We start from the raw sequence: 24,088 nt of genomic DNA on the forward strand, positions 1-24,088 counted from the left end.
GCAGCTGCTAACACAGTGTACCAGCCAGGACCAGCACAACACAGTGTTTATTTTTATAATGGTTTATTTAATCCATTACGTGGCGGTATTACTGTAGTTAAGAAATAACCTGGATAAGCAAAACTGAGCCACAACAACACATAATAGATGGGAGGAGGCTGACATGGGAAAGAACATTATCTTCATCTGTATTCAAATGAGCATCCAAGATTATCATAAAACAATAGAATCAAAACAGTAATTGAAAAAAAATAGTATTACCTTATGAAAATTATTACAGTAAGTAAATACACTGAATAGTAATTGTATTTAATGATACTTGACACACACACACACACACACACACACACACACACACACACACGCACACAGCTTTGTTGTAGGTCCATGGTAAGTTAAAATAAGGAAGGCTGGACAGGTCAGATCAATCAGGAAAGGATAGTGACCTGGAGTGCCCCTCTCTCACACACCTATTAGTCAGAGGCTGACACTTTCAACTTTCACTGACCCTGTGTGTGTGTCCATGTGTGTGTGGGAGAACGAGTTTGTGTGTGCATGTGTTAGTGTGTGTGTGAGAGAGAGTTTGTGTATGTCCATGTGTGTGACAGCAAAAAAGCTTAGGTAGTCAGACATTTCCCAGAAAGCCCCTCTCTGGAGTGACACTCATTTTCGCCAGGGATGTCAAGGAATGAAGAGGGATCCTGGGAAGTTTAAAATTCCTATCACCTTGACTGGAGTAATTTAACACACATATTCCTGTGAGGGCACTTGCAATTGGTGAGAGACAACTTGTTCTGGCGCCTCTACAATCAGGTGTAAATTGTGATCAAGGATCACCACCTGAGGGAATTACTCTTTGTTAAGTCTGGATTTGTGGGACTTTACATCACACGACTTAGAACACCTAATCTCAGATATTCCACTCTCTGTGTCTCAGTCTGTGCACCCTTTCGCTGCCGTCAGAGTGGTGTGGGCTCTGAGAGACTTAAGGGAGTGTGAGAGACCTTGTGTTGGAGTGTGGTGTGGAGGTTCTTACCACCTCCAAGAGAGTGAGAGCCTGTGTGGTGTGTGCTTGTTGTCGTTCTATATCTATGATGCAGCTGCCAGCCTCTCTCCTCAATGCTTCGTCCTACCTGGGACCGTCCCCCGAGGGCAAGGAGCTCCTGCCCCGAGCCGGCTTCATCACCCTCTCCATCGTCATGGCTATGTTCACCGTACCGGCCATTGTGTTGAACTCCACGGTGATCGTGGTGTCGCTGATGAACAAGCAGCTGAGGCAACCTCTGAACTACGCCCTGGTCAACATGGCCGTAGCTGACCTGGGGACAGCGCTGACTGGTGGGGTTCTGTCTGTGGTCAACAACGCTCTGGGGTACTTCTCCCTGGGACGGACCGGCTGTATCATAGAGGGATTCTCTGTGGCTCTGTTTGGTGAGTGGCTCCCAGAACCTTCTCTGGGATATACTTTGTAAGTTTTCACATACACATAGACAGTGATGACATTCATTCCTTCTCTACAAATATGGCCTTACTGTAAAGTGTACATTTGAAAATACATGTACTGTATTAAAAGTCTATATTTGCTTCAAAAAGTATGATTGTATTGTTAACTTTTTTTAAACATATTTTATAATATGGAACCATGTTGATTTTGTTTCAATTTAATCATTTTCTTATGGCCATCTAGCTGAATCATTATTTTGAATCAAACTCGTAATTAAGCAAATTCTGAATCAATTAAAATGAGTTCTCGTAATGATTCTGTCATACTAATCAGTCGTTGCAATCTTCAGGCAACACTATCTGTAATTACTGTACCTTTAATTACAACAATATAATTTGCAAAATAACTTTACGATGAGGCCCTGTGGAGCACTGTATGACTGCTGTACTGTACTGTCTGACTGGGGTGTACTGCAGGTATCACGTCACTGTGCACGGTAGCTCTGATTGCCATAGAGAGGATGTTTGTGGTGAGCAAGCCGCTAGGACCAATCTCGTTCCAGACCAAGCATGCGGTTGGGGGTGTGGCCTTGTCATGGGTTTGGTCTCTCCTCTGGAACACCCCGCCCCTATTCGGCTGGGGAAGGTACTGTAATGACATCAGATTAATCCGCCACACTGCTATGTACTGATGAGGTATCATGTAATGAGACCACGCAGATTATAATAGTAAACCATGACTAAACTTCACTTCCCTTACAGGTACGAGCTGGAGGGCGTGGGGACTTCGTGCGCCCCGGACTGGCACAACCGGGACCCCAATAATGTGTCATATATCCTGTGCTACTTCCTGCTGTGTTTCGCCGTGCCCTTCCTCATCATCGTGGCCTCTTACTCTAAACTAATTTACACCTTAAGACAGGTAGGTCCACTCAATGTGTAGTTTACATGCACGGCCCTAAAGGTGTGTCTGCTCAGACAGTGTCTGTGCCAGTTTGGTAGTGTGCATCATAATTAGGGCCAATCAGGAGTTTTTCCTGATCTCAAGACCTGAAACGGAAAAATTCAGCCTGTAGGCTGGAGTTGTTCTTGGTCAGGTTATATGGTCAGGAAAAACTCCTAGCCCAAGACATACTCTCTGTATGACCACATATTGTCTGTGCCATGCATTCGGTAAGCTTTACATACTGTACTATCCATATTCCACAACCGTGATGGCTGTGATGTTGTTGTTGTTGCAGGTCTCTGCAATGGGCTGTATAGAAGGGGGTGCAGCAGCCAAGGCGGAGGCTAAGGTGGCCCGCATGGTGGTTCTGATGGTGGTTACTTTCCTGGTCAGCTGGCTGCCCTACGCTACCCTGGCCCTCGTGGTGGTCTCCCACCCTGATGCCCCCATCAGCCCCCTGCTGGGCACTGTGCCAGTCTACCTGGCCAAGAGCAGCACAGTGTACAACCCTCTCATCTACCTCTACATGAACAAACAGGTATACTTATAAATCTACCTCTACATGAACAAACAGGTATACTTATAAATCTACCTCTACGTGAACAAACAGGTATACTTATAAATCTACCTCTACATGAACAAACAGGTATACTTATAAATCTACCTCTACATGAACAAACAGGTATACTTATAAATCTACCTCTACATGAACAAACAGGTATACTTATAAATCTACCTCTACATGAACAAACAGGTATACTTATAAATCTACCTCTACATGAACAAACAGGTATACTTATAAATCTACCTCTACGTGAACAAACAGGTACACATACTGTATAAATCTACCTCTACATGAACAAACAGGTATACTTATAAATCTACCTCTACATGAACGAACAGGTATACTTATAAATCTACCTCTACATGAACAAACAGGTATACTTATAAATCTACCTCTACGTGAACAAACAGGTATACTTATAAATCTACCTCTACGTGAACAAACAGGTATACTTATAAATCTACCTCTACGTGAACAAACAGGTACACATACTGTATAAATCTACCTCTACGTGAACAAACAGGTATACTTATAAATCTACCTCTACATGAACAAACAGGTACACATACTGTATAAATCTACCTCTACATGAACAAACAGGTATACTTATAAATCTACCTCTACATGAACAAACAGGTATACTTATAAATCTACCTCTACGTGAACAAACAGGTATACTTATAAATCTACCTCTACATGAACAAACAGGTATACTTATAAATCTACCTCTACATGAACAAACAGGTACACATACTGTATAAATCTACCTCTACATGAACAAACAGGTACACATACTGTATAAATCTACCTCTACATGAACAAACAGGTACACATTTTGTATAAATCTACTTCTATATGAACAAACATGTACACATATTGTATAAATCTACTTCTATATGAACAAACGGGAATACTTATAAATCTACCTCTAAATGAACAAACAGGTACACATACAGTACAAGTCAAAAGTTTGGACACCTACTCATTCAAGGGTTTTTCTTTATTTTGACTATTTTATACATTGTAGATTAATAGTGAAATACCAAAATAATACCAAAATAAAATTTGATTTGTTACATGCTCCGAACTGTAAACCTCACAGTGAAATGCTTACTTACAAGCCCTTAACCAACAATGCAGTTTTAAGAAAAATACGTGTTAAAAGACCTCTTAAGGATCTTTTTAAAATTTCAGCCCAAATCTAACTGCCTGTAGCTCAAGACGTGAAGCAAGGATATGCATATTCTTGATACCATTTGAAAGGAAACACTTTGAAGTTTGTGGAAATAAAATTAATGTAGGAGAATATAACACATTAGATCTGGTCAAAAATAATACAAAGAAAATAATATGCGCATCATCTTTGAAATGCAAGAGAAAGGCCATAATATATTAGTCCAGCCCAGGCGTAATTTGGATTTTGGCCTTTAGATGGCAGCAGTGTATGTGCAAGGTTTTAGACTGATCCAATGAACCATTGCATATATGTTCAGAATGTTGTATCAAGACTGCCCAAAGGTGCCTAATTGGTTTGGTAATACATTTTCAAGTTCAATATTTTGCACTCACCTCAAACAATATCATGGTATTATTTCACTGTAATAGTTCATGTAAATTGGACAGTGCAGTTATATTAAAAATAATTTAAGCTTTCTGCCCATATCAGATATGTCTATGTCCTGGGAATTTGTTTAGTCACTTACAACCTCATGCTAATCACATTAGCCTACGTTAGCTCAACCGTCCCGCGGGGGGGGACACCGATCCCGTAGAGGATTTATTAAGTAAAAAATAGACAAGTAAAAAATAAGAAATGAAAGTAACAAATAATTAAGAGGAGCAGTAAAATAAAAATAGCGAGGCTATATACAGGGGTTACCGGTACAGAGTCAATGTGCGTGCGGGGGCACCGGTTAGTCGAGGTAATATGTACTGTACCTGTAGGTAGAGTTAAAGTGACTATGCATAGATAATTAACAGAGAATAGCAGCAGCCTAAAAGAGGTGGGGGGAGATGCAAATAGTCTAGACATTTGATTAGCTGTTCAGGAGTCTTATGGCTTGGGGTTAGAAGCTGTTGAGAAGCCTCTGGGACCTAGACTTGGCGCTCCGGTACCACTTGCTGTGAGGTAGCCGAGAGAACAGTCAATGACTAGGGTGGCTGGAGTCTTTGATCATTTTTAGAGCCTTCCTCTGACACAGCCTGGTATAGAGGTCCTGACCTCCTACATTTACATTACATTTAAGTCATTTAGCAGATGCTCTTATCCAGAGCGACTTACAAATTGGTGCGTTCACCTTAAGACATCCAGTGGAACAGCCACTTTACAATAGTGCATCTAAATCTTTTAAGGGGGGGGGGGGGGTGAGAAGGATTACTTTATCCTATCCTAGGTATTCCTGAAAGAGGTGGGGTTTCAGGTGTCTCCTCCCTATAGGCTGTCTCATCGCTGTCCATGATCTGGCCTACCACTGTTGTGTCATCAGCAAACTTAATGATGGTGTTGGAGTCGTGCCTGGCCAAGCAGTCATGAGTGAACAGGGAGTACAGGAGGGGACTGAGCACACACCCCTGAGGGGCCCCCGTGATCAGTGTGGCAGTTGTATTGTTACATACCCTTACCACTTGGGGGCGGCCTGTCAGGAAGCCCAGGAGCCAGTTGCAGAGGGAGGTGTTAAGTCCTAGGTTCCTTAGCTTAGTGATGAGCTTTGAGGGCACTATGGTGTTGAACGCTGGACTGTTGTCAATGAATAGCATTCTCACATAGGTGTTCCTTTTCTCCAGGTGGGAAAGGGCAGTGTGGAGTGCAATAGAGATTTAATCATATATGGATCTGTTGGGCGGTATGCAAGTTGGAGTGGGTCTAGAGTTTCTGGGATAATGGTGTTGATGTGAGCCATGATCAGCCTTTCAAAGCACTTCATGGCTACAGATGTGAGTGCTACAGGTCGGTAGTCATTTAGGTAGGTTACCTTAGTGTTCTTGGGCACAGGGACTATGGTGGTCTGCTTGAAACATGTTGGTATTACAGACTCAGACAGGGAGAGGTTGAAAATGTCAGTGAACACTTGACACTTGCCAGTTGGTCAGCACATGCTCGCGGTACACGTCCTGGTAATCCGTCTGGACCTGCGGCCTTGTGAATGTTGACCTGTTTAAAGGCCTTACTCACATTGGGTACGGAGAGCGTGATCACACAGTCGCCCGGAACAGCTGATGCTCTCATGCATGTTTCAGTATTACTTGGCTCGTTTGGAGCATAGAAGTCATTTAGCTCGTCTGGTAGGCTCGTGTCATTGGGCAGCTCATGGCTGTGCTTCCCTTTGTAGTCTGTAATGGTTTGCAAGCCCTGCCACATCCGGCGAGCATCGGAGCCGGTGTAGTACGATTCAATCTTAGTCCTGTATTGATGCTTTGCCTGTTTGATGGTTCGTTGGAGGGCATAGTGGGATTTCTTATAAGCTTCCGGGTTAAAGTCCTGCTCCTTGAAAGCGGCAGCTCTACCCTCTAGCTCAGTGCGGATGTTGCCTGTAATCCATAGCTTCTGGTTGGGGTATGTACGTACAGTCAATGTGGGGACAAAGTCATAGATGCACTTAATGATAAAGCCAGCCAGTGACTGATGTGGTGTACTTTTCAATGCCATCCGAAGAATCCCGGAACACATATGGAATCATGTAGTAACCAAAAAATGTTTAACAAATCAAAATATATTAGGGATTTTATATTCTTCAAAGTAGTCACCCTTTGCCTTGATGACAGCTTTGCACACTCTTGGCATTCTCTCAACCAGCTTCGCCTGGAATGCTTTCCCAACCGTATTGAATGAGTTCCCACATATGCTGAGCCCTTGTTGGCTTCTTTTTCTTCACGCTGCAGTTCAACTCATCCCAAACCATCTCAATTGGGTTGAGGTCAGGTGATTGTGGCCAAGTCATCTAATGCATAACCCCATCACTCTCCTTCTTGGTCAAATAGCCCTTACACAGCCTGGAGGTGTGTTGGGTCATTGTCCTGTTGAAAACAAATGATAGTCCCACTAAGCACAAACAAGATGGGATGGAATATCACTGCAGAATGCTGTGGTATCCATGCTGGTTAAGTGTGCCTTGAATTCTAAATACATCACAGACAGTGTCACCAGCAAAGCACCCCCACACCATCACACCCCCTCCTCCATGCTTCATGGTGGGAACCACACATGCGGAGACCATCTGAGATCATCTACTCTGCGTCTCACAAAGACACGGCGGTTGGAACCAAAAATCTCAAATTTGGACTCATCAGACCAAAGACAGATTTCCACCGGTCTAATGTCCATTGCTCAAGTTTCTTGGCCCAAGCAAGTCTCTTCTATTTATTGGTGTCCTATAGTGGTGGTTACTTTGCAGCAATTTGACCATGAAGGCCTAATTCATGCAGAATTCTCTGAACAGTTGATGTTGAGATGTGTCTGTGAAGCATTTATTTGGCCTGCATTTTTTAACAAGGCACACCTGTTAATTGAAATGCATTCCAGGTGACTACCTCATGAAGCTGGTTGACAAAATGCCAAGAGTGTGCAAAGCAGTCATCAAGGCAAAGGGTGGCTACTTTAAAGAATCTCAAATATATTTTGATTTGTTTAACACTGGTTTAACACTGGTTACTACATGATTCCATAAGTGTTACTTCATAGTTTTAATGTCTTCACTATTACTCTAAAATGTATAAAATAGTACAAATAAAGAAAAACACTTGAATGAGTAGGTATGTTTAAACTTTTGACTGCTACTGTACATACAGTACATATTCTATTCATCTACACATGTGTATAGATGGGTTGGTTGTTTAGCAACAAAACCAACACACATTTTTCCATATTAGCAAAGACGTGACATCAGTCAAAACACCTCAAAACAAGACATGGTATCAAGAACAAGTTCAAACCAACTGAAACGTGCCACGTATGATTCACACCATGGCAGTTTCGTTGTTGTTAGCTATCTGGCCATTCAGAACCATAACAAGACATGCCCTTATGCCCCTTTGAAATGTGTGATTCACACCATGGCAGTTTCGTTGTTGTTAGCTATCTGGCCATTCAGAACCATAACAAGACATGCCCTTATGCCCCTTTGAAATGTGCGCATCGTTTTCGTGACGTCAGCAAACCAGTCAATGAAACACTTTGTTTGCATTGAAAACAAGATCAGATATAGGAAGCAAAAAACGTCAAGGATGATAATAAGCCTATAAATGTGATAGGAGATTAAGTTAGACACTAATCTGTAGAATGATCACTGCAATGCGCCTTGCCGCAAACCAGACACTCGTTAGCAGTCTAAAGACTCCATCTAGTGGAGAAAAATGTGAAAGTAATTTCAGTCACCATTAGCTCAGGTCCTGTGGTAGAACATTGTTTCACTGCGACTTAATTTCATACAGTTTTGCGATTGAACAGCTACTGTTTACCATGAACAGTTATTTTAAACATTGAAGCCATTTGATATACAACAAAATGTCGGACACAGTAACAGTGTATGATAATGGTGTTGTGTCTTGTCCAGTTCCGGAGATATGCAGTGCCATTCCTGCTGTGTGGGAGGGACCCATGGCCATCTGAGGAGGAGGGGTCAGAGATGCAGACCACTGTGGCAACCATCAACAACAAAGTCTCCCCCAGTTGATCCATAAAGGCATTTAGATAAATCCACTGATGGCACCAGCAGCACCAATAAAGTGTCACTCATATTCTATGCCTTTTTTAATACATTCATTAAATATACCTCTTAGTTTGTAAGAATATGACTTATTAATACCTTAATAAGGAGATTTGTATGACTTTCTTACCTTGTCATAACCAAAACAAACTTTAGAGTATGGTTTTAATACTACATCCAGAATGGGATAAGAGACTGGCTGATCACAGAGTATGTTACCTACAGTATGTTACAGAATGTATATTAACTGTGGAATCTATCGTTACTTTATGGTAAATATAAAACACTATGAACATGCTGTTCAATACATAATGCATGGCTTATCTATAAACAAAGCACAAATAATGAACATACAGTGTAGAATTTCAGTGTAAGTTTATTCAGTAATAATCGTTAGAAAATAAAATATCATTATTGATTCAAATGAATTCAAGGCAAAAAAAAAAGAAAAAAAAATGAATTGATACAAAACATAGAGGGTCATAATAAAGCATTTGCTACTAAGAGAAATCATGTTTACTGAATAAAAACATTACAGAGTAAATATAAGGACTTTCAAGTAGAGAACATTACCATGGGTCTTTCCATATGTTTGTACATATTTTACATTATCTTCTATTTTAATACATATTTAATAACAGTAAGAGTAGTAATAGTAATCATAATAATTATAATAATAGAATGAAAACTAATCAAAATGTTTAAATCAACAAGGGTTTCTCTGTAAACTGGTATATTACCATTGGATTTATCTTTTTTTAACCCACCAACAGAGTAACAGTGCACCTTGAAAATGTATATTTTTTTCTTAATTTTTTCAGATTCTTTCTGTCCCAGCATTGAAAGGTGAGGTGTAAATGACAAATATAGATTTCACTAAACCATACACACAGTCACAAAAAAAGTACAAAATTGTCTCACCTTAATTCACAAAAATGTGTATAGAAAAAGGAGAAACAATAGCACTATACAGTTACTTGTGCAAAGACAAACAGCTATGTGCTAATATTGAAATACCATTGGTATAGAATGAACCAAATCATTTTCTCTTTTCTTTTTTTCAGGAATCCCTGACATGAGGTAAAAGTATGTTTGTTTTATCTTTAGTTTAACATAACCTTTTTAAAAGTGTTTACAAAATAATGCATATTTTCAGTTTATCAGTAATTGCTACGAATAGTATAACGTGCCTCGAATGAGCATTGGTCCTTTCACAAGATAATTCTCAACAAAAAGACCAGAACACATTTTTTTTTACTCAAACAATTCAAAGAGCCCTTTCAATGTGCACACAATGTGGAAAACCTACATTTTCAAGACAGTATTCAGGTTGACTGAGAACGCAATGCAAACTCATGAACTACAAATCAAACACTCATGAATTACAGATCCCACATGTCTCATCACCTACCCATCATCTGTGCTTATTCAAACTATCCAGGGCAGCGCCTGAAAAAGAAGTGAACTTAGTACTTTATTTTTTGTCTGCTAGTGTAAAGTAATTTTGTGGTGCATCAATTTTCAACTTGCGTTGATAGCAACAAAAGTGGCGTTTTCTTGTAAAATTAGCCGTAGTACAAACACTCCCTTCTCATTGGACAGATAAGATGGCTGTGGGAAACAGACTGGTTGGTTGAGAGGAAGGCTGATATGTTTTCCCCAGACGATGCTGGACCACCACGAGGTATAGTGTATGCAGAGAGAAGCCAGAGAGGCTGAGAGAGTGAGGGGGTTAGTATTGCTTAGCCTCTCTCCAGCTAAAACACTTCAGGCCAAATATGACACAACACAACAGAAGAGGACAACAATGGTGGAGACCGTGGGCCTACCTAGACAATGATGATACCTAGCCTGGTCCCAGATCTGTTTGTGCTTTTGCCTACTCCATTGTCATGTTTTGCTTGACAATTCCGTTAGGAGTTGGCGAGAGAGCAGAACCAGACTGGCACCCAGGCTAGATGCAGCCTCATCACGTGAGCTCATCTGCTCTGTCAACATCCCTGATGAATACGTGCCTCACCAATCAACCACCGTGCATCCCGTCTGTCCTGGCTCACACCGGCTCAGTCTGTCACAAGTCTCACACACAACAACATAAAGGCCAAGTGATTAGGAAGATTCAGTTTGAAAGGATCAGTGGAATTAACTTACATTAATCGTGATCAACAAGTTGTATATTGAGGAAAAATCCCAATAAAAGCATTGAGAACGACGGGGAGATTTCTGTTCATCTCACGTTTATCATATTGTTTTCTTTCAGCAGCAGAAGGCATTTCAGTTGGGACAGATGAAACTAATAAAGTTGTAGAATTAATTTCAAAATGGGCAAATGAAGCAGCATTGTCAATATGCACTAGGCATCTGACCTTTCTGTGCTGTGCACCTCCTCTGCACAACATATGCAAACACGGAAGTTTAGTATCACATCTTTATAAAGGTAGAATAGCCTCCTTGAGGCTTAGCTAATATCAAGTCCTACAAAGATGCTCTTAATAAGGGGTACTTTACTTTGTGGTACTGGTGTTGGTGTGGTTTGAGTAACACATATACAGTGTTCTTATGCTCATAAAACAAGTAAAAAACAAAGACATTTGCATATCTTGTGCAGCTGTGTTGTTACACGAAAAACAAAACTATTTTAAAAAGCTGTTCACAGACATGTCAAGGATGCATATGAGCAACAACAAAGAAAAGGCAAATAAATGTCAGAATATTGTACCTAATAAAATAATAACACCAGCGATCTTCTTTCCTGGTAGCATAATAGGATTCATTAGGGTGTGTATTGCTGATCTTCTTTTGAAATGGTACACAATTACAAAATATAGAACATCTCTTTACAAAGTTTTTCTTTTTGTTTATATAATACAATTCATTTACAGTATATCTACTATGAAATATTCATCGTCAGGCTATTGTCAAATTAAAAACAACCTGCCTGCTAGTGCATTTATTCCATGCTGTAGTCGTCTCAGAAGTGTATATCTCCAGTTGGATGATGCTATAAATGTGACTGATATCTCCTGCATACGTAAACTGGTTATTCTCTGTTCGTTGTGACCCATCTACAGCCATCTTTTAATTATTTATGTCAATGATTCCGGGATCAAAGTTATACTAAAACATCTAAGGGGGGTTAGGTGGGGAGAGATATGCCTTTCTATGCTTGCATTGAAAACTTGCATGATATGCCAAAATCTTAATAAAGTGACAGAGGGAATGACATCTTACATCTGATTGTCATCACCCTTAACGACCTGCCTACGGTACCTTACGCCTCTGCCAATAGGTCCATCTCCTCCACTGACACGCCATGTCCTCGTCTGCAATTGGCTCGTTGATGAACCTGTGAGTGTCACCTCCAGATGGTGACCTATGGCAGATGCTCATGTCCTCCTAAGCTCCAGTAGTGTCGGTCTGGGAGGGTGGGACTAACATGGTTCCCTGGCACCAGGATTGGCTTCTGGTCCTGTGATTGACAGAAGTGATGTGAATTCCCTGGCTGGCAGAGGGTGAGTGAGAGAATAAGTGTGTCTCTCTCTCCTCATAGGTGCCTTTCTCTTCCATGTAAAAGGCACTTCTTTTGGTCGTAAGCCAATAGATGCATTTCTCATTTAGTTTTCCACTGATGGTACTGTAGTCTATATGAAGTAGAGTACATACAGCTAGTAGTTCGTTTCTAGTAGTTTATTCTCCAGCCGATGCTATAAAGTGGTGATGCAGATCATCTCGTCTGCCAGGTCCTCCTCGTACGGTAATCTAAGCTCCACCTCCGGCTCCTCGTCACTGTAACTGGCCGTGGCGTCCTGGAGGTCGTAGTCCCGCTCGCTCATGACGGGGTACACGTTGACCCCATTAACCGCCGGCGCCACACCGCCATTCAGCAAGTGGCTGGCCGCGCTCTCCATCTCGTCAATGGTCATCTCGCACGCGTCTGCTATCTCGTGCTTGGTGGCCGCCACGAACTTTGGATCCTTGGCGTATCTCCCGAGCCCCTCTGATATCAAAACCTGCATGGCAACAGGAGAAAACCGACCACATTGTGTAAACGTGGGTCATTTAAATTACTGTTAGTCACCAAAGTTTGGATATCTGAGTCTGAGTGTTTAAACCATCAACACCTGTGGCAACTCCTGTAGCATGCACACCACCCACCGCTCCTGAGTATTTTACTCGATAATGTCCAATCGCTGGATAATAAAATGGATGAGCTCAAGGCAAGAGTTGCTTTTCAGAGAGACACCAGGGATTGTAACATACTCTGTTTCCATGAAACATGGCTCTTTCGAGATATACTGTCTGGCGCTGTAAAGCCAGTTGGGTTCTCAGTACATTGCGCCGACAGGAACAAACATCTCTCCGGGAAGCAGAAGGGTGGAGGTATATGTTTATGATTAACGACTAATGGTGTAACTGTGATAACATACAGGAACTCAAGTCCTTCTGTTCACCCGACCTAGAATATCTCACAATCAAATGCAGACCGCACTCGTGTTCTCCCGAGAGAATTTTCATCAATTATAGCCACAGCAGTCTATATCCCCCCAAGCGGATACCACGCCGGCCCTCAAAGAACTTCACTGGACTTTATGCAAACTGGAAACCACATATCCCGAGGCTGCATTTAATGGAGCTGGGGATTTAACAAAGCAAATTTGAGGAAAAGGATCCTGAAATTCTATCACATCATTCCCCCATGCGGTGAAGGTAGGAAACAACACCTCCTCTTCGCTAATACTCAACACTGGGGCCCCACAAGGGTGCGTGCTCAGCCCCCTCCTGTACTCCCTGTTCAACCATGACTGCGTGGTCAAGCACGCCTCCAACTCAATCATTAAAGTTTGCAGACAACACAACAGTAGTAAGCTTGATTACCAACAACGATGAGACAGCCTACAGGGAGGATGTGAGGGCTCTGGGAGTGTGGTGCTAGGAAAATAACCTCTCACTCAACATCAACAAAACTAAGGAGATGATGGTGGACTTCAAGAAACAGCAGAGGGAACACCCCGCAATCCACATCGATGGGACTGCAGTGGTGAAGCGCCTCTTCAACCTCAGGAGGCTAAAGAAATTTGTCTTATCACCTCACAAACTTTTACAGATGCACAATTGAGAGCATCCTGTCGGACTGTATCACCGCCTGGTATGGCAATTGCACCACCCACAATCGCAAATCTCTCCAGAGGGTGGTGCGGTTTTCCCAACGCATTACTGAGGGCAAACTTCCCGCCCTCCTGGACACCTAGAGCATCCAATGCCAAAAAGGAAGGCCAAAAAGATCATCAAGGATATCAACCACCCGAACCACTGCCCGTTCACCCTGCTAACATCCAGAAGGCGAGGTCAGTACAGGTGCATCAAAGCTGGGACCGAGATACTAAACAGCCATCTCTAAACAGCCATCTCTAGCACATCATATTCGGCTGCCAATAGACATAGATTAGGAATCACTGGCCACTTTTAGAAATGGATCACTAGCCACTTTAATAATGTTTCTGTATCTAGCATTACTCATCTCATATGTACAGTGGGGAGAACAAGTATTTGATACACTGCCGATTTTGCAGGTTTCTTACTTACAAAGCATGTAGAGGTCTGTAATTTTTATCATATGTACACTTCAACTGTGAGAGACGGAATCTAAAACAAAAATCCAGAAAATCACATTGTATGATTTTTAAGTAATTAATTAGCATTTTATTGCATGACATAAGTATTTGATCACCTACCAACCAGTAAGAATTCCGGCTCTCACAGACCTGTTCGTTTTTCTTTAAGAAGCCCTCCTGTTCTCCACTCATTACCTGTATTAACTGCACTTGTTTGAACTCGTTACCTGTATAAAAGACACCTGTTCACACACTCAATCTAACAGACTCCAACCTCTCCACAATGGCCAAGACCAGAGAGCTGTGTAAGGACATCAGGGATAAAATTGTAGACCAGCATAAGGCTGGGATGGGCTACAGGACAATAGGCAAGCAGCTTGGTGAGAAGGCAACAACTGTTGGCGCAATTATTAGAAAATAGAAGAAGTTCAAGATGACGGTCAATCACCCTCGGTCTGGGGCTCCATGCAAGATCTCACCTCGTGGGGCATCAATGATCATGAGGAAGGTGAGGGATCAGCCCAGAACTACACGGCAGGACCTGGTCAATGACCTGAAGAGAGCTGGGACCACAGTCTCAAAGAAAACCCTTAGTAACACACTATGCCGTCATGGATTCAAATCCTGCAGCGCACGCAAGGTCCCCCTGCTCAAGCCAACGCATGTCCAGGCCCGTCTGAAGTTTGCCATCTGGCCATCTGACCACCTGGATGATCCAGAGGAGGAATGGGAGAAGGTAATGTGGTCTGATGAGACAAAAATAGAGCTTTTTGGTCTAAACTCCACTCGCCGTGTTTGGAGGAAGAAGAAGGATGAGTACAACCCCAAGAACACCATCCCAACCGTGAAGCATGGAGGTGGAAACATCATTCTTTGGGGATGCTTTTCTGCAAAGGGGACAGGACGACTGCACAGTATTGAGGGGAGGATGGATGGGGCCATGTATCGCGAAATCTTGGCCAACAACCTCATTCCCTCAGTAAAAACATTGAAGATGGGTCGTGGCTGGGTCTTCCAGCATGACAACGACCCGAAACACACAGCCAGGGCAACTAAGGAGTGGCTCCGTAAGAAGCATCTCAAGGTCCTGGAGTGGCCTAGCCAGTCTCCAGACCTGAACCCAATAGAAAATCTTTGGAGGGAGCTGAAAGTCCGTATTGCCCAGCGACAGCCCCGAAACCTGAAGGATCTGGAGAAGGTCTGTATGGAGGAGTGGGCCAAAATCCCCGCTGCAGTGTGTGCAAACCTGGTCAAGAACTACAGGAAACGTATGATCTCTGTAATTGCAAACAAAGGTTTCTGTACCAAATATGAAGTTCTGCTTTTCTGATGTATCAAATACTTATGTCATGCAATAAAATGCTAATTAATTACTTAAAAATCATACAATGTGATTTTCTGGATTTTTGTTTTAGATTCCGTCTCTCACAGTTGTACCTATGATAAAAATTACAGACCTCTACATGCTTTGTAAGTAGGAAAACCTGCAAAATCGGCAGTGTATCCTCCGCTCTCTCCACTGGCTTCCAGTTGAAGCTCGCATCCGCTACAAGACCATGGTGCTTGCCTACGGAGCTGTGAGGGGAACGGCACCTCAGTACCTCCAGGCTCTGATCAGGCCCTACACCCAAACAAGGGCACTGCGTTCATCCACCTCTGGCCTGCTCGCCTCCCTACCACTGAGGAAGTACAGTTCCCGCTCAGCCCAGTCAAAACTGTTCGCTGCTCTGGCCCCCCAATGGTGGAACAAACTCCCTCACGACGCCAGGACAGCGGAGTCAATCACCACCTTCCGGAGACACCTGAAACCCCACCTCTTTAAGGAATACCTAGGATAGGATAAAGTAATCCCTCTCACCCCCCTTAAAAGATTTAGATGCACTACTGTTCCACTGGATGTCATAAGGTGAATGCACCAATTTGTAAGTCGCTCTGGATAAGAGCATCTGCTAAATGACTTAAATGTAAATGTAAATGTAAATACTTGTTCTCCCCACTGTATGAACTGCACTCCACACTATTCTATGGTATCTTATTCACTTTAAATTGTGTTTACATATTACATATTACATGTTTACATATTACATCACCGATTTCATATGTATATACTGTATTGTATTCTATACTACACCACTGACTGTTAAACAGGCATCTCCAGCACATCAGAGGCTGCTGTCTATAGACATTGATTAGGAAACACTAGCCACTTTAATAATGTCTCCGTATCTTGCATTACTCATATCATATGTGTAAACTGTACTTTAATTGTGTGTAAATATTGCATAACCCATCTCATATGTACTGTCGTAGCCATTTTTTTAGAAGGACACAAATATTAATTTCCACAAAGTCTGCTGCTTCAGTATCTTTAGATATTTTTGTCAGATGTTACTATGGAATACTGAAGTATAATTACAAGCATTTCAAAGGCTTTTATTGACAATTACATGAAGTTGATGCAAAGAGTCAATATTTGCAGTGTTGACACTTCTTTTTCAAGACCTCTGCAATCCACCCTGGCATGCTGTCAATTAACTTCTGGGCCACATCCTGACTGATGGCAGCCCATTCTTGCATAATCAATGCTTGGAGTTTGTCAGAATAAGTGGGTTTTTGTTTGTCCACCCGCCTCTTGAGGATTGACCACAAGTTCACAATGGGATTAAGGTCTGGGGAGTTTCCTGACCATGGACCCAAAATATTGATGTTTTAGTCCCCGAGCCACTTAATGATCACTTTTGCCTTATGGCAAGGTGCTCCATCATGCTGGAAAAGGCATTGTTCGTCACCAAACTGTTCCTGGATGTTGGGAAAAGTTGCTCTCGGAGGATGTGTTGGTACCATTCTTTATTCATGGCTGTGTTGTTAGGCAAAATTGTGAGTGAACCTACTCCCTTGGCTGAGAAGCAACCCCACACACGAATGGCCTCGGGATGCTTTACTGTTGGCATGACACAGGACTGATGGTAGCACTCACCTTGTCTTCTCCGGACAAGCTTTTTTCCGGATGCCCCAAACAATCGGAAAGGGGATTCATCAGAGAAAATGACTTTAACCCAGTCCTCAGCAGTCCAATCCGTGTACCTTTTACAGAATATCAGTCTGTCCCTGATGTTTCCCCTGGAGAGAAGTGGCTTCTTTGCTGCCCTTCTTGACACCAGGCCATCCTCCAAAAGTCTTTGCCTCACTGTGCGTGTAGATGCACTCACACCTGTCTGCTGCCATTCCTGAGCAAGCTCTGAACTGGTGGTGCCCCGATCCCGCAGCTGAATCAACTTTAGGAGACGGTTCTGGCGCTTGCTGGTAACCATGGTTGACAGAGGAAGAACAATGATTCCAAGCACCACCCTCCTTTTGAAGCTTCCAGTCTGTTATTCAAACTCAATCAGCATGACAGAGTGATCTCCAGCCTTGTCCTCGTCAACACTCACACCTGTGTTAACGAGAGAATTACTGACATGATGTCATCTGGTCCTTTTGTGGTAGGGCTGAAATGCAGTGGAAATGTTTTTTTGCGATTCAGTTCATTTGCATGGAAAATAGGGACTTTGCAATAAATTGCAATTCATCTGATCACTCTTCATAACATTCTGGAGTATATGCAAATTGCCATCATACAAACTGAGGCAGCAGACTTTGTGAAAATTAATATTTGTGTCATTCTCAAAACTTTTGGCCACGACTGTATATACTGTACTCTATACTATGCCACTATATCTTAGTCCAATGCCGCTCTGACATATATGTGTATATATTCTTAATCCATTCCTTACTTAGATCTATGTGTATTTTGGGTATATGTTGTGAAACTGTTAGATATTACTTGTTAGATATCACTGCACTGTCGGAGCTAGAAGCACAAGCATTTCGCTACATCCGCAATAACATCTGCTAAACACGTATATGTGACAAATAAAATGTGATTTTACTTGAAGCTAGCTGGCTCGTTAGCTATAGCTACTCTGAAGCTAGCTTGTTGTACTAGAAAGCAATATAAACAAGTTGAAAAAAAGTAACTACAAAAAACATTATCTTCTGGAGCAATTTGGTTATCCTGTCTTGATTGTAGAAGTTCTAAGTTGCTATCTCACAAAATGAAGAGAGGTTTATTCAGGGAATCAGGCCGTCTCAATGGTAACCAGATACTCTTTTGCCATACATGCCAGTAAAACACCTTAATTAAGTATGCACTTAGATAAGGAAATATTTGAGGGGCTCGATGCAACGCCCTTAAACAATTCCCTTAGGTAAGGGAAAATGATTCCTTAAGCTAAACCTTTAAGGGAAACACTATGCAAGTGGGCCCTGCCCCCTACAAGGTGTAGAATCTACACCCAGGCGTAGCTCATAAAAGGGATTATGCCCAGGTGGTATCATTTTTAGGTCCGGCGTAGAGCGTTGGACGTAGTTGGACGTAGTTACGACACACTTACGACCGACTGGTGCAACTGGCCCCTGGACACCAACCCACCCACCCACCCTGCCCTCCCCTGCCTCACCGCCTCCACCAGGCTGGTAGCGCTGCCTCTCTTCTGGTGGTAATGCTGTCGGTACTCTGGGGGCAGCTGGAGGTGGACGGGAGAGTAGGTCCTCTGGGAGTACTCTGGGTCGTCTGTGTACCACGAACTCTTCCTCACAGACACCTGGCTGCTGGAGGCACTCTCCCTGAAGAGAAGAAGATATTCAGACACTCTTGGAGTGCAATGGAGGAAAGGTGAAGGATGAGAATGATTGAATGAACATAGTAACTCGATGGTTGTTATCAGAGTTCTACACAGCTTTCTTATGAACAAAATAATCAAAGTGAGCGTGGCACCTGCAACCATTCCAAGACTAATCGTTTTAAGATTCTGTCGCGAAGGAATGGGATGCGTGGTATAGCGAGCAGAAGTAGTTTCGGTGTTTGGGTTTTTCACTGGTTATTTGGTCAAATCGAGAGCTTGGGACTATTAGGTTCTATCTGCATTTTTGTCAAAATGTAGTTATTGACATAGCCCTGTTCTGTTCAATGTTCTCTACTTATATGGCTATTTGCATTGACCGTCTTTTTTACACTGCTACTACTCACTGTTTATTATCTATGCATAGTCACTTCACCCCTACCTACATGTACAAATGACCTCAACTGACCTGTACCCCCGCACACTGACTCTGTACCGGTTCCCCCTGTATATAGCCTCGTTACTGTTATTTTATTATGTCACTTTCTTTTATTACTTTAGTTTTTTTCTTTTCGCAAATATTTTCTAACTCACTTTTTTTGTTGGTTAGGGCTTGTCAGTAAGCATTTCATGGTAGGTCTATTCGGTGCATGTGACAAATAAAATGTGATTTGATATGTAGAACTCGAAATACCCCCATGCTGTTTAAGCTCAAAAGAAGGCAATATAAAAATGACTAACCACATTAAAACCAGTGAGTGTTCTGAACTTTAAAGCTAGTTATCTCAGAATCATCTTTTTGCAGATAGAACCTTATGGTCCCAATATCTCAAAATAAAGTTTTTGCAGGTATTAGCATCTTTCGAATTTCGGAAAAGGGAAGGAATGTTCAGCCCGTAACTTCCAAAGAGAGAGGGTTCCGCTCCTCGTTCCGGTTCTGCTCCTCGCTTTACATTTACATTTAAGTCATTTAGCAGACGCTCTTATCTTCATCTTTTATCTTAAAGGGATAGTTCACCCAACTGACAAAATTACATATTGGTTTCCTTTCCCTGTAAACTGTCTATGGACAAGCATTTTTGTACATGATGCATGAAAGATACTTATATCGGCCCTATTACTTGAATGGGATTTGTGCCACAAATGCTAAAACGTCAGCATGTGGAAACAGTGCCAGGAAAACTAACCCAAAGAATGAATTGCTGTCATACCTTGTCCATAGACTGCTTACAATGTTAGAAAACCAATGTGTCATTTTGTCATTTTATTTTGTTAAGTGCCAAAATAACAGATATATTAAAAATAAAAGTCCACATTAGTCACAAAATAAGGGTCTCACATTACTAAAACCAATCTGTAGTCTTCATCAGACGAACAGACAGAACAATGAAGGAGTCTTTTATATACCTGCGTCCGGGGAGATCGACCCTGATGAGGGGCGTGTAGTAGGGCGACTGTTCCTTACTGGCCGGAGTGGCGGGGGGAGTGGCCCAGGAGCGGGTGGAGCGGGTGGGGGAGAGACGGTGGGCTCTGCTGGAGTCCAGCCCTGCTACAGCCATCACCTGTAGAGGAAGGGACAGACGGAAAGTAACAAACACACTGGTCTAGAACCCCCGGTGAAGCACTGTGTTGTTGAATCAATTCATGCAACATAGTGCACTAGTAATATGAATGTGTGTGAATGTATGTGTGAACTACATGGAGGTGCATTCGGTGCGGACGCAGAGCTGTCTACTGTACGTGTTACCTGGTGGTACATTCCATGCAGTTCTACAGCAGTGCACTGTGAGAAGTGTGTATGTGTTACCTGGTGCTGCATTAGGTGCAGTGGTAGTGCAGTGCGTTGGTGTGGCAGCTCGTCCTGACTGCCTTGCCTTCTTAGACACTCAAAGTTGAAGGAGGGCCTCCGGTGACCTGGGTGTGTGGCGGATAGGTGGACAGGACAGGAGGATGAAACTAGTGAAACTAAACTACTCATGCAGGAAACAATGACGACATGCAACTAAAGGGCATCAACACACATTCACAAACAAACAAAATGTCATGAAGGTGTCTTTAAAAATATACAGTACCAAGTCAGTGGCAAGGCAGTTTAATGAAAGAGTCAAAAACTGTGCATGTGTGTGTGTGAATAACTATTAGCTTTTATCTAACTTCAGTAACAGTATATTTGATGACAAGCATCAGAAGCATGTCTGGGTAGATAGGAGGGGCGTTACCTTGAGGCGTGGCAGGAAGCATCCGTCTCTTAGGCGACCTCCTTCCATCTTGGTAGAGGGGCTGCTCATCGTCGTCATAGTAACTGTCGGGGTGGTGGTAGCCTCTAGGAGTCTCATACTCCGTGTCACTGTTCTGGTACCTGTCCAGGTATTCTTTATAGGACCTCCTGGAAGCCAAGGATAGGGTGTTGGAGGTGAACTAGCTACTTTAAAAAAATATAGCGGGCCAGGTTTAATAGGCTTCAGGTCCACATCTGGCTTGCGGGCCGCCAGTTTGAGACCCCTGCTCTAGCAGAAGAGAACGAATTGTGAGGTACACTACATGACCAAAAGTATGTAGACACCTGCTTGTCGAACATCTCATTCCAAAATCATGGGCATTAATATGGAGTTGGTCCGCCCTTTGCTGCTATAACAGCCTCTACGCTTCTGGGAAGGCTTTCCACTAGATGTTGGATACGAGGACTTGCTTCCATTCAGCCACAAGAGCATTAGTGAGGTCGGGCACTAATGTTGGACGATTAGGCCTGGCTCACAGTCGGCGTTCTAATTCATCCCAAAGGTGTTTGATGGGGTTGAGGTCAGGGCTCTGTGCAGGCCAGTCAGGTTCTTTCTCACCAATCTCAACAAAACATTTCTGTATGGACCTCGCTTTATGCATGGGGACATTGCCATGATGAAACACGAAAGGGCCTTACCCAAACTGTTGAAAAACAGCCCCAGAACATTATTCTTCCTTCACCAGACTTTACAGTTGGCACTAAGCATTCGGGCAGGTAGCGTTCTCCTGGAATCTGCCAAACCCAGATTTGTCCGTCGGCCTACCAGATGGTAAAGCATGATTCATCACTCCAGAGAACGCGTTTCCACTGCTCCAGAGTCCAATGGCGGTGGGCTTTATACCACTCCAGCTGACACTTGGCATTACACATGGTGATCTTAGGCTTATGTGTGGCTGCTTGGCCATGGAAGCCCATTTCATGAAGCTCCCGATGAACAGATCTTGTGCTGACGGTGTTTCCAGAGGCGGTTTGGAACTCGGTAGTAAGTGTTGCAATCAGAGAAAGACGACTTTTACGCGCTACGTGTTTCAGCACTCGACCGTCCCGTTCTGTGAGCTTATGTGGCCTACCACTTCGCGCTGAGCCGTTGTTGTGTCCTAGATGTTTCCACATCACAATAACTGCCATTACAGTTGACCGGGACAGCCCTAGCACGGCAGAAATTTGACGAACTGACTTGTTGGAAAGGTTGCATCCTATGGCGGTTCCACATTGAAAGTCACTGAGCTCTTCAGTACAGGTCATTCTACTGCCAATGATTGTCTATGGAGATTGCATGGCTGTGTGCTCAATTTTATACACCTGTCAGCAACGGGTGAGGCTGAAATAGCCAAATCCAATAATTTGAAGGGGTGTCCACACACTTTTGTATTTATAGTGTATAAACAATATATAAGATAAGACATGTATTTCTGTGAGGCTATACAGGTGGAGTGTTACTTTACCTGTCTCCTGACAACATGCTGTCGTCCTCGTAGAACTCCTCCCCGCTATAGTACTCTCCTGAGTACCTGTCATCGTCAAACTCCTCCTCCCGCCGGATGGTCGGGTGACGGACGTCTCCCACGTGGGACCTAGGAGGGGGTGAGGAGTCAGGGTTCAGAGGAGGGGTGGTGCCCAGTGGAGGCTGGTGTCACTTTCAAATCGGAGGATGGGCTCATTGTAATGGCTCGAATGGAATGAATAGAATGGTACCGGTTCCAGACATTACTATGAGCGGACCTCCCTTCACTAGCCTCCACTGGTGGTGTTGGACTGCGAGGGGGGTCGTGGGGGAACAGGGCCATGCACTGCCATGCAGACGCAAACCTCCAGCCTCCAGGGGGCAGCGATGCAACAGAACCAACGCCCTCATCATCCACCACCGCAGCCTCATCAAGACAACAGTGACATAGACAGTAGAAGCAGTAGACCAGTGGACATAGCATATAGTATCGAAGAGCATCCCTCAGTGTTCACTAACACTTCTTTTGTCAAAGGAAAACTATGGTTTCCTGTACGTTCATTTGGGAAGTCTTCAATCAAATGTATCAAAACTTACATTTCCTTATTACCCATCTCATCCATGGTTTACTTAAAGGGATAGTTGACCCAAATTACACAATTACATTTTGGTTTCCTTACCCTGCAAGCAGTCTATGGACAAGGGAGAACAGCAATCTATGCTTTGGTTTGTCCATAGACTGCTTACAGGATAAGGAAACCAGTATAATTTTGTAATTTAGGTGAACTGACCCTTTATTGAAACACATTTCTGAGGGTTTTTATACTGGTCGTTGTTGGCCTCTTAGGAAGTATCAGAGCTAGGGTGAGTAAGGTAAGTTTCCATACATATCCATGTGGTTTGAGCATCCGAGTTCCTCCAAAGCAAGCACTTCAGTTCAATTCTCTTTTAGCAGAGCTCTCTTCCTAGCAGACACATGGACACAGCAAGACTGGTCTAGGGCTAGGCAGTGTGCTGGCCAATCAGGCCTCTCCTTTCTCTGTCAAACATCAGAACACTGGGTCAAGAGATACTACTCCACAGACAGGTGGTGGTGCAGAGACAGGGAGAGGGATGACTGACTAGAACACTCAGCACTAACTGAGCAGGGATTAGGGTTGCAAAATTCCAGTACCTTCCCCAAAACTCAGAGGTTTTCCAGAAATCCCGGTTGGAATATTGCCAGAACCAGTTACAGGCATTTTGCAACCTTAGAAGGGATGCAGTCAGTCACAAACTGGCCCCAAAAAACGGAATTCAAATGAAAAGTTCCCCTTTGTCATGGTGGACACATACGGCTCTAGACATACCTAGGAAAGTAACATACAGTACCTAACATAGGTCTCATAGTAGCGCCTTCTGTCCAAGAAAGCAGAGAGATGGTTGAGAGAAAGC

At 43.1% G+C, this 24,088-nt stretch overlaps 2 protein-coding genes across 2 annotated transcripts in view; one reads left to right on the forward strand and one right to left on the reverse strand.

Annotated features, from left to right (window-relative positions):
• The first annotated feature begins 1,021 nt into the window (after nucleotides 1–1,021).
• On the forward strand, nucleotides 1,022–8,623 carry LOC115146214 (parapinopsin-like). The gene is made up of 5 exons (XM_029688157.1): nucleotides 1,022–1,431; nucleotides 1,921–2,089; nucleotides 2,206–2,365; nucleotides 2,685–2,927; nucleotides 8,504–8,623. Exons 1-5 carry the CDS (start codon nucleotides 1,092–1,094, stop codon nucleotides 8,621–8,623), a joined length of 1,032 nt encoding a protein of 343 aa, XP_029544017.1. The 5' UTR covers nucleotides 1,022–1,091.
• A 391-nt stretch (nucleotides 8,624–9,014) lies between these two features.
• LOC115131694 (voltage-dependent L-type calcium channel subunit alpha-1D-like) overlaps nucleotides 9,015–24,088 on the reverse strand; it is a 190,148-nt gene continuing 175,074 nt past the window's right edge. Inside the window, exons 43-48 of the mRNA XM_065003103.1 lie at nucleotides 22,656–22,784; nucleotides 21,149–21,315; nucleotides 20,737–20,843; nucleotides 20,337–20,491; nucleotides 18,768–18,933; nucleotides 9,015–12,666 (exon numbers count right to left, since the gene is read on the reverse strand). Of these exons, the coding sequence (XP_064859175.1) occupies nucleotides 12,361–12,666; nucleotides 18,768–18,933; nucleotides 20,337–20,491; nucleotides 20,737–20,843; nucleotides 21,149–21,315; nucleotides 22,656–22,784 (1,030 nt within the window). The 3' untranslated portion in view covers nucleotides 9,015–12,360. The remainder of the gene's footprint in view (nucleotides 12,667–18,767; nucleotides 18,934–20,336; nucleotides 20,492–20,736; nucleotides 20,844–21,148; nucleotides 21,316–22,655; nucleotides 22,785–24,088) is intronic.

Source organism: Oncorhynchus nerka, linkage group LG2 (assembly GCF_034236695.1).
Source record: "Oncorhynchus nerka isolate Pitt River linkage group LG2, Oner_Uvic_2.0, whole genome shotgun sequence".
NCBI classification, from domain to species: Eukaryota; Metazoa; Chordata; class Actinopteri; order Salmoniformes; family Salmonidae; genus Oncorhynchus; species Oncorhynchus nerka.

Bases quoted from the DNA above. Each gene is read 5' to 3' on its own strand.
- LOC115146214 (XM_029688157.1), top strand. From the start codon at position 1,092: ATGATGCAGCTGCCAGCCTCTCTCCTCAATGCTTCGTCCTACCTGGGA. The intron at 1,432-1,920 runs GTGAGTGGCTCC...GGTGTACTGCAG, and splicing joins ATTCTCTGTGGCTCTGTTTG to GTATCACGTCACTGTGCACG. The intron at 2,366-2,684 runs GTAGGTCCACTC...TTGTTGTTGCAG, and splicing joins TAATTTACACCTTAAGACAG to GTCTCTGCAATGGGCTGTAT.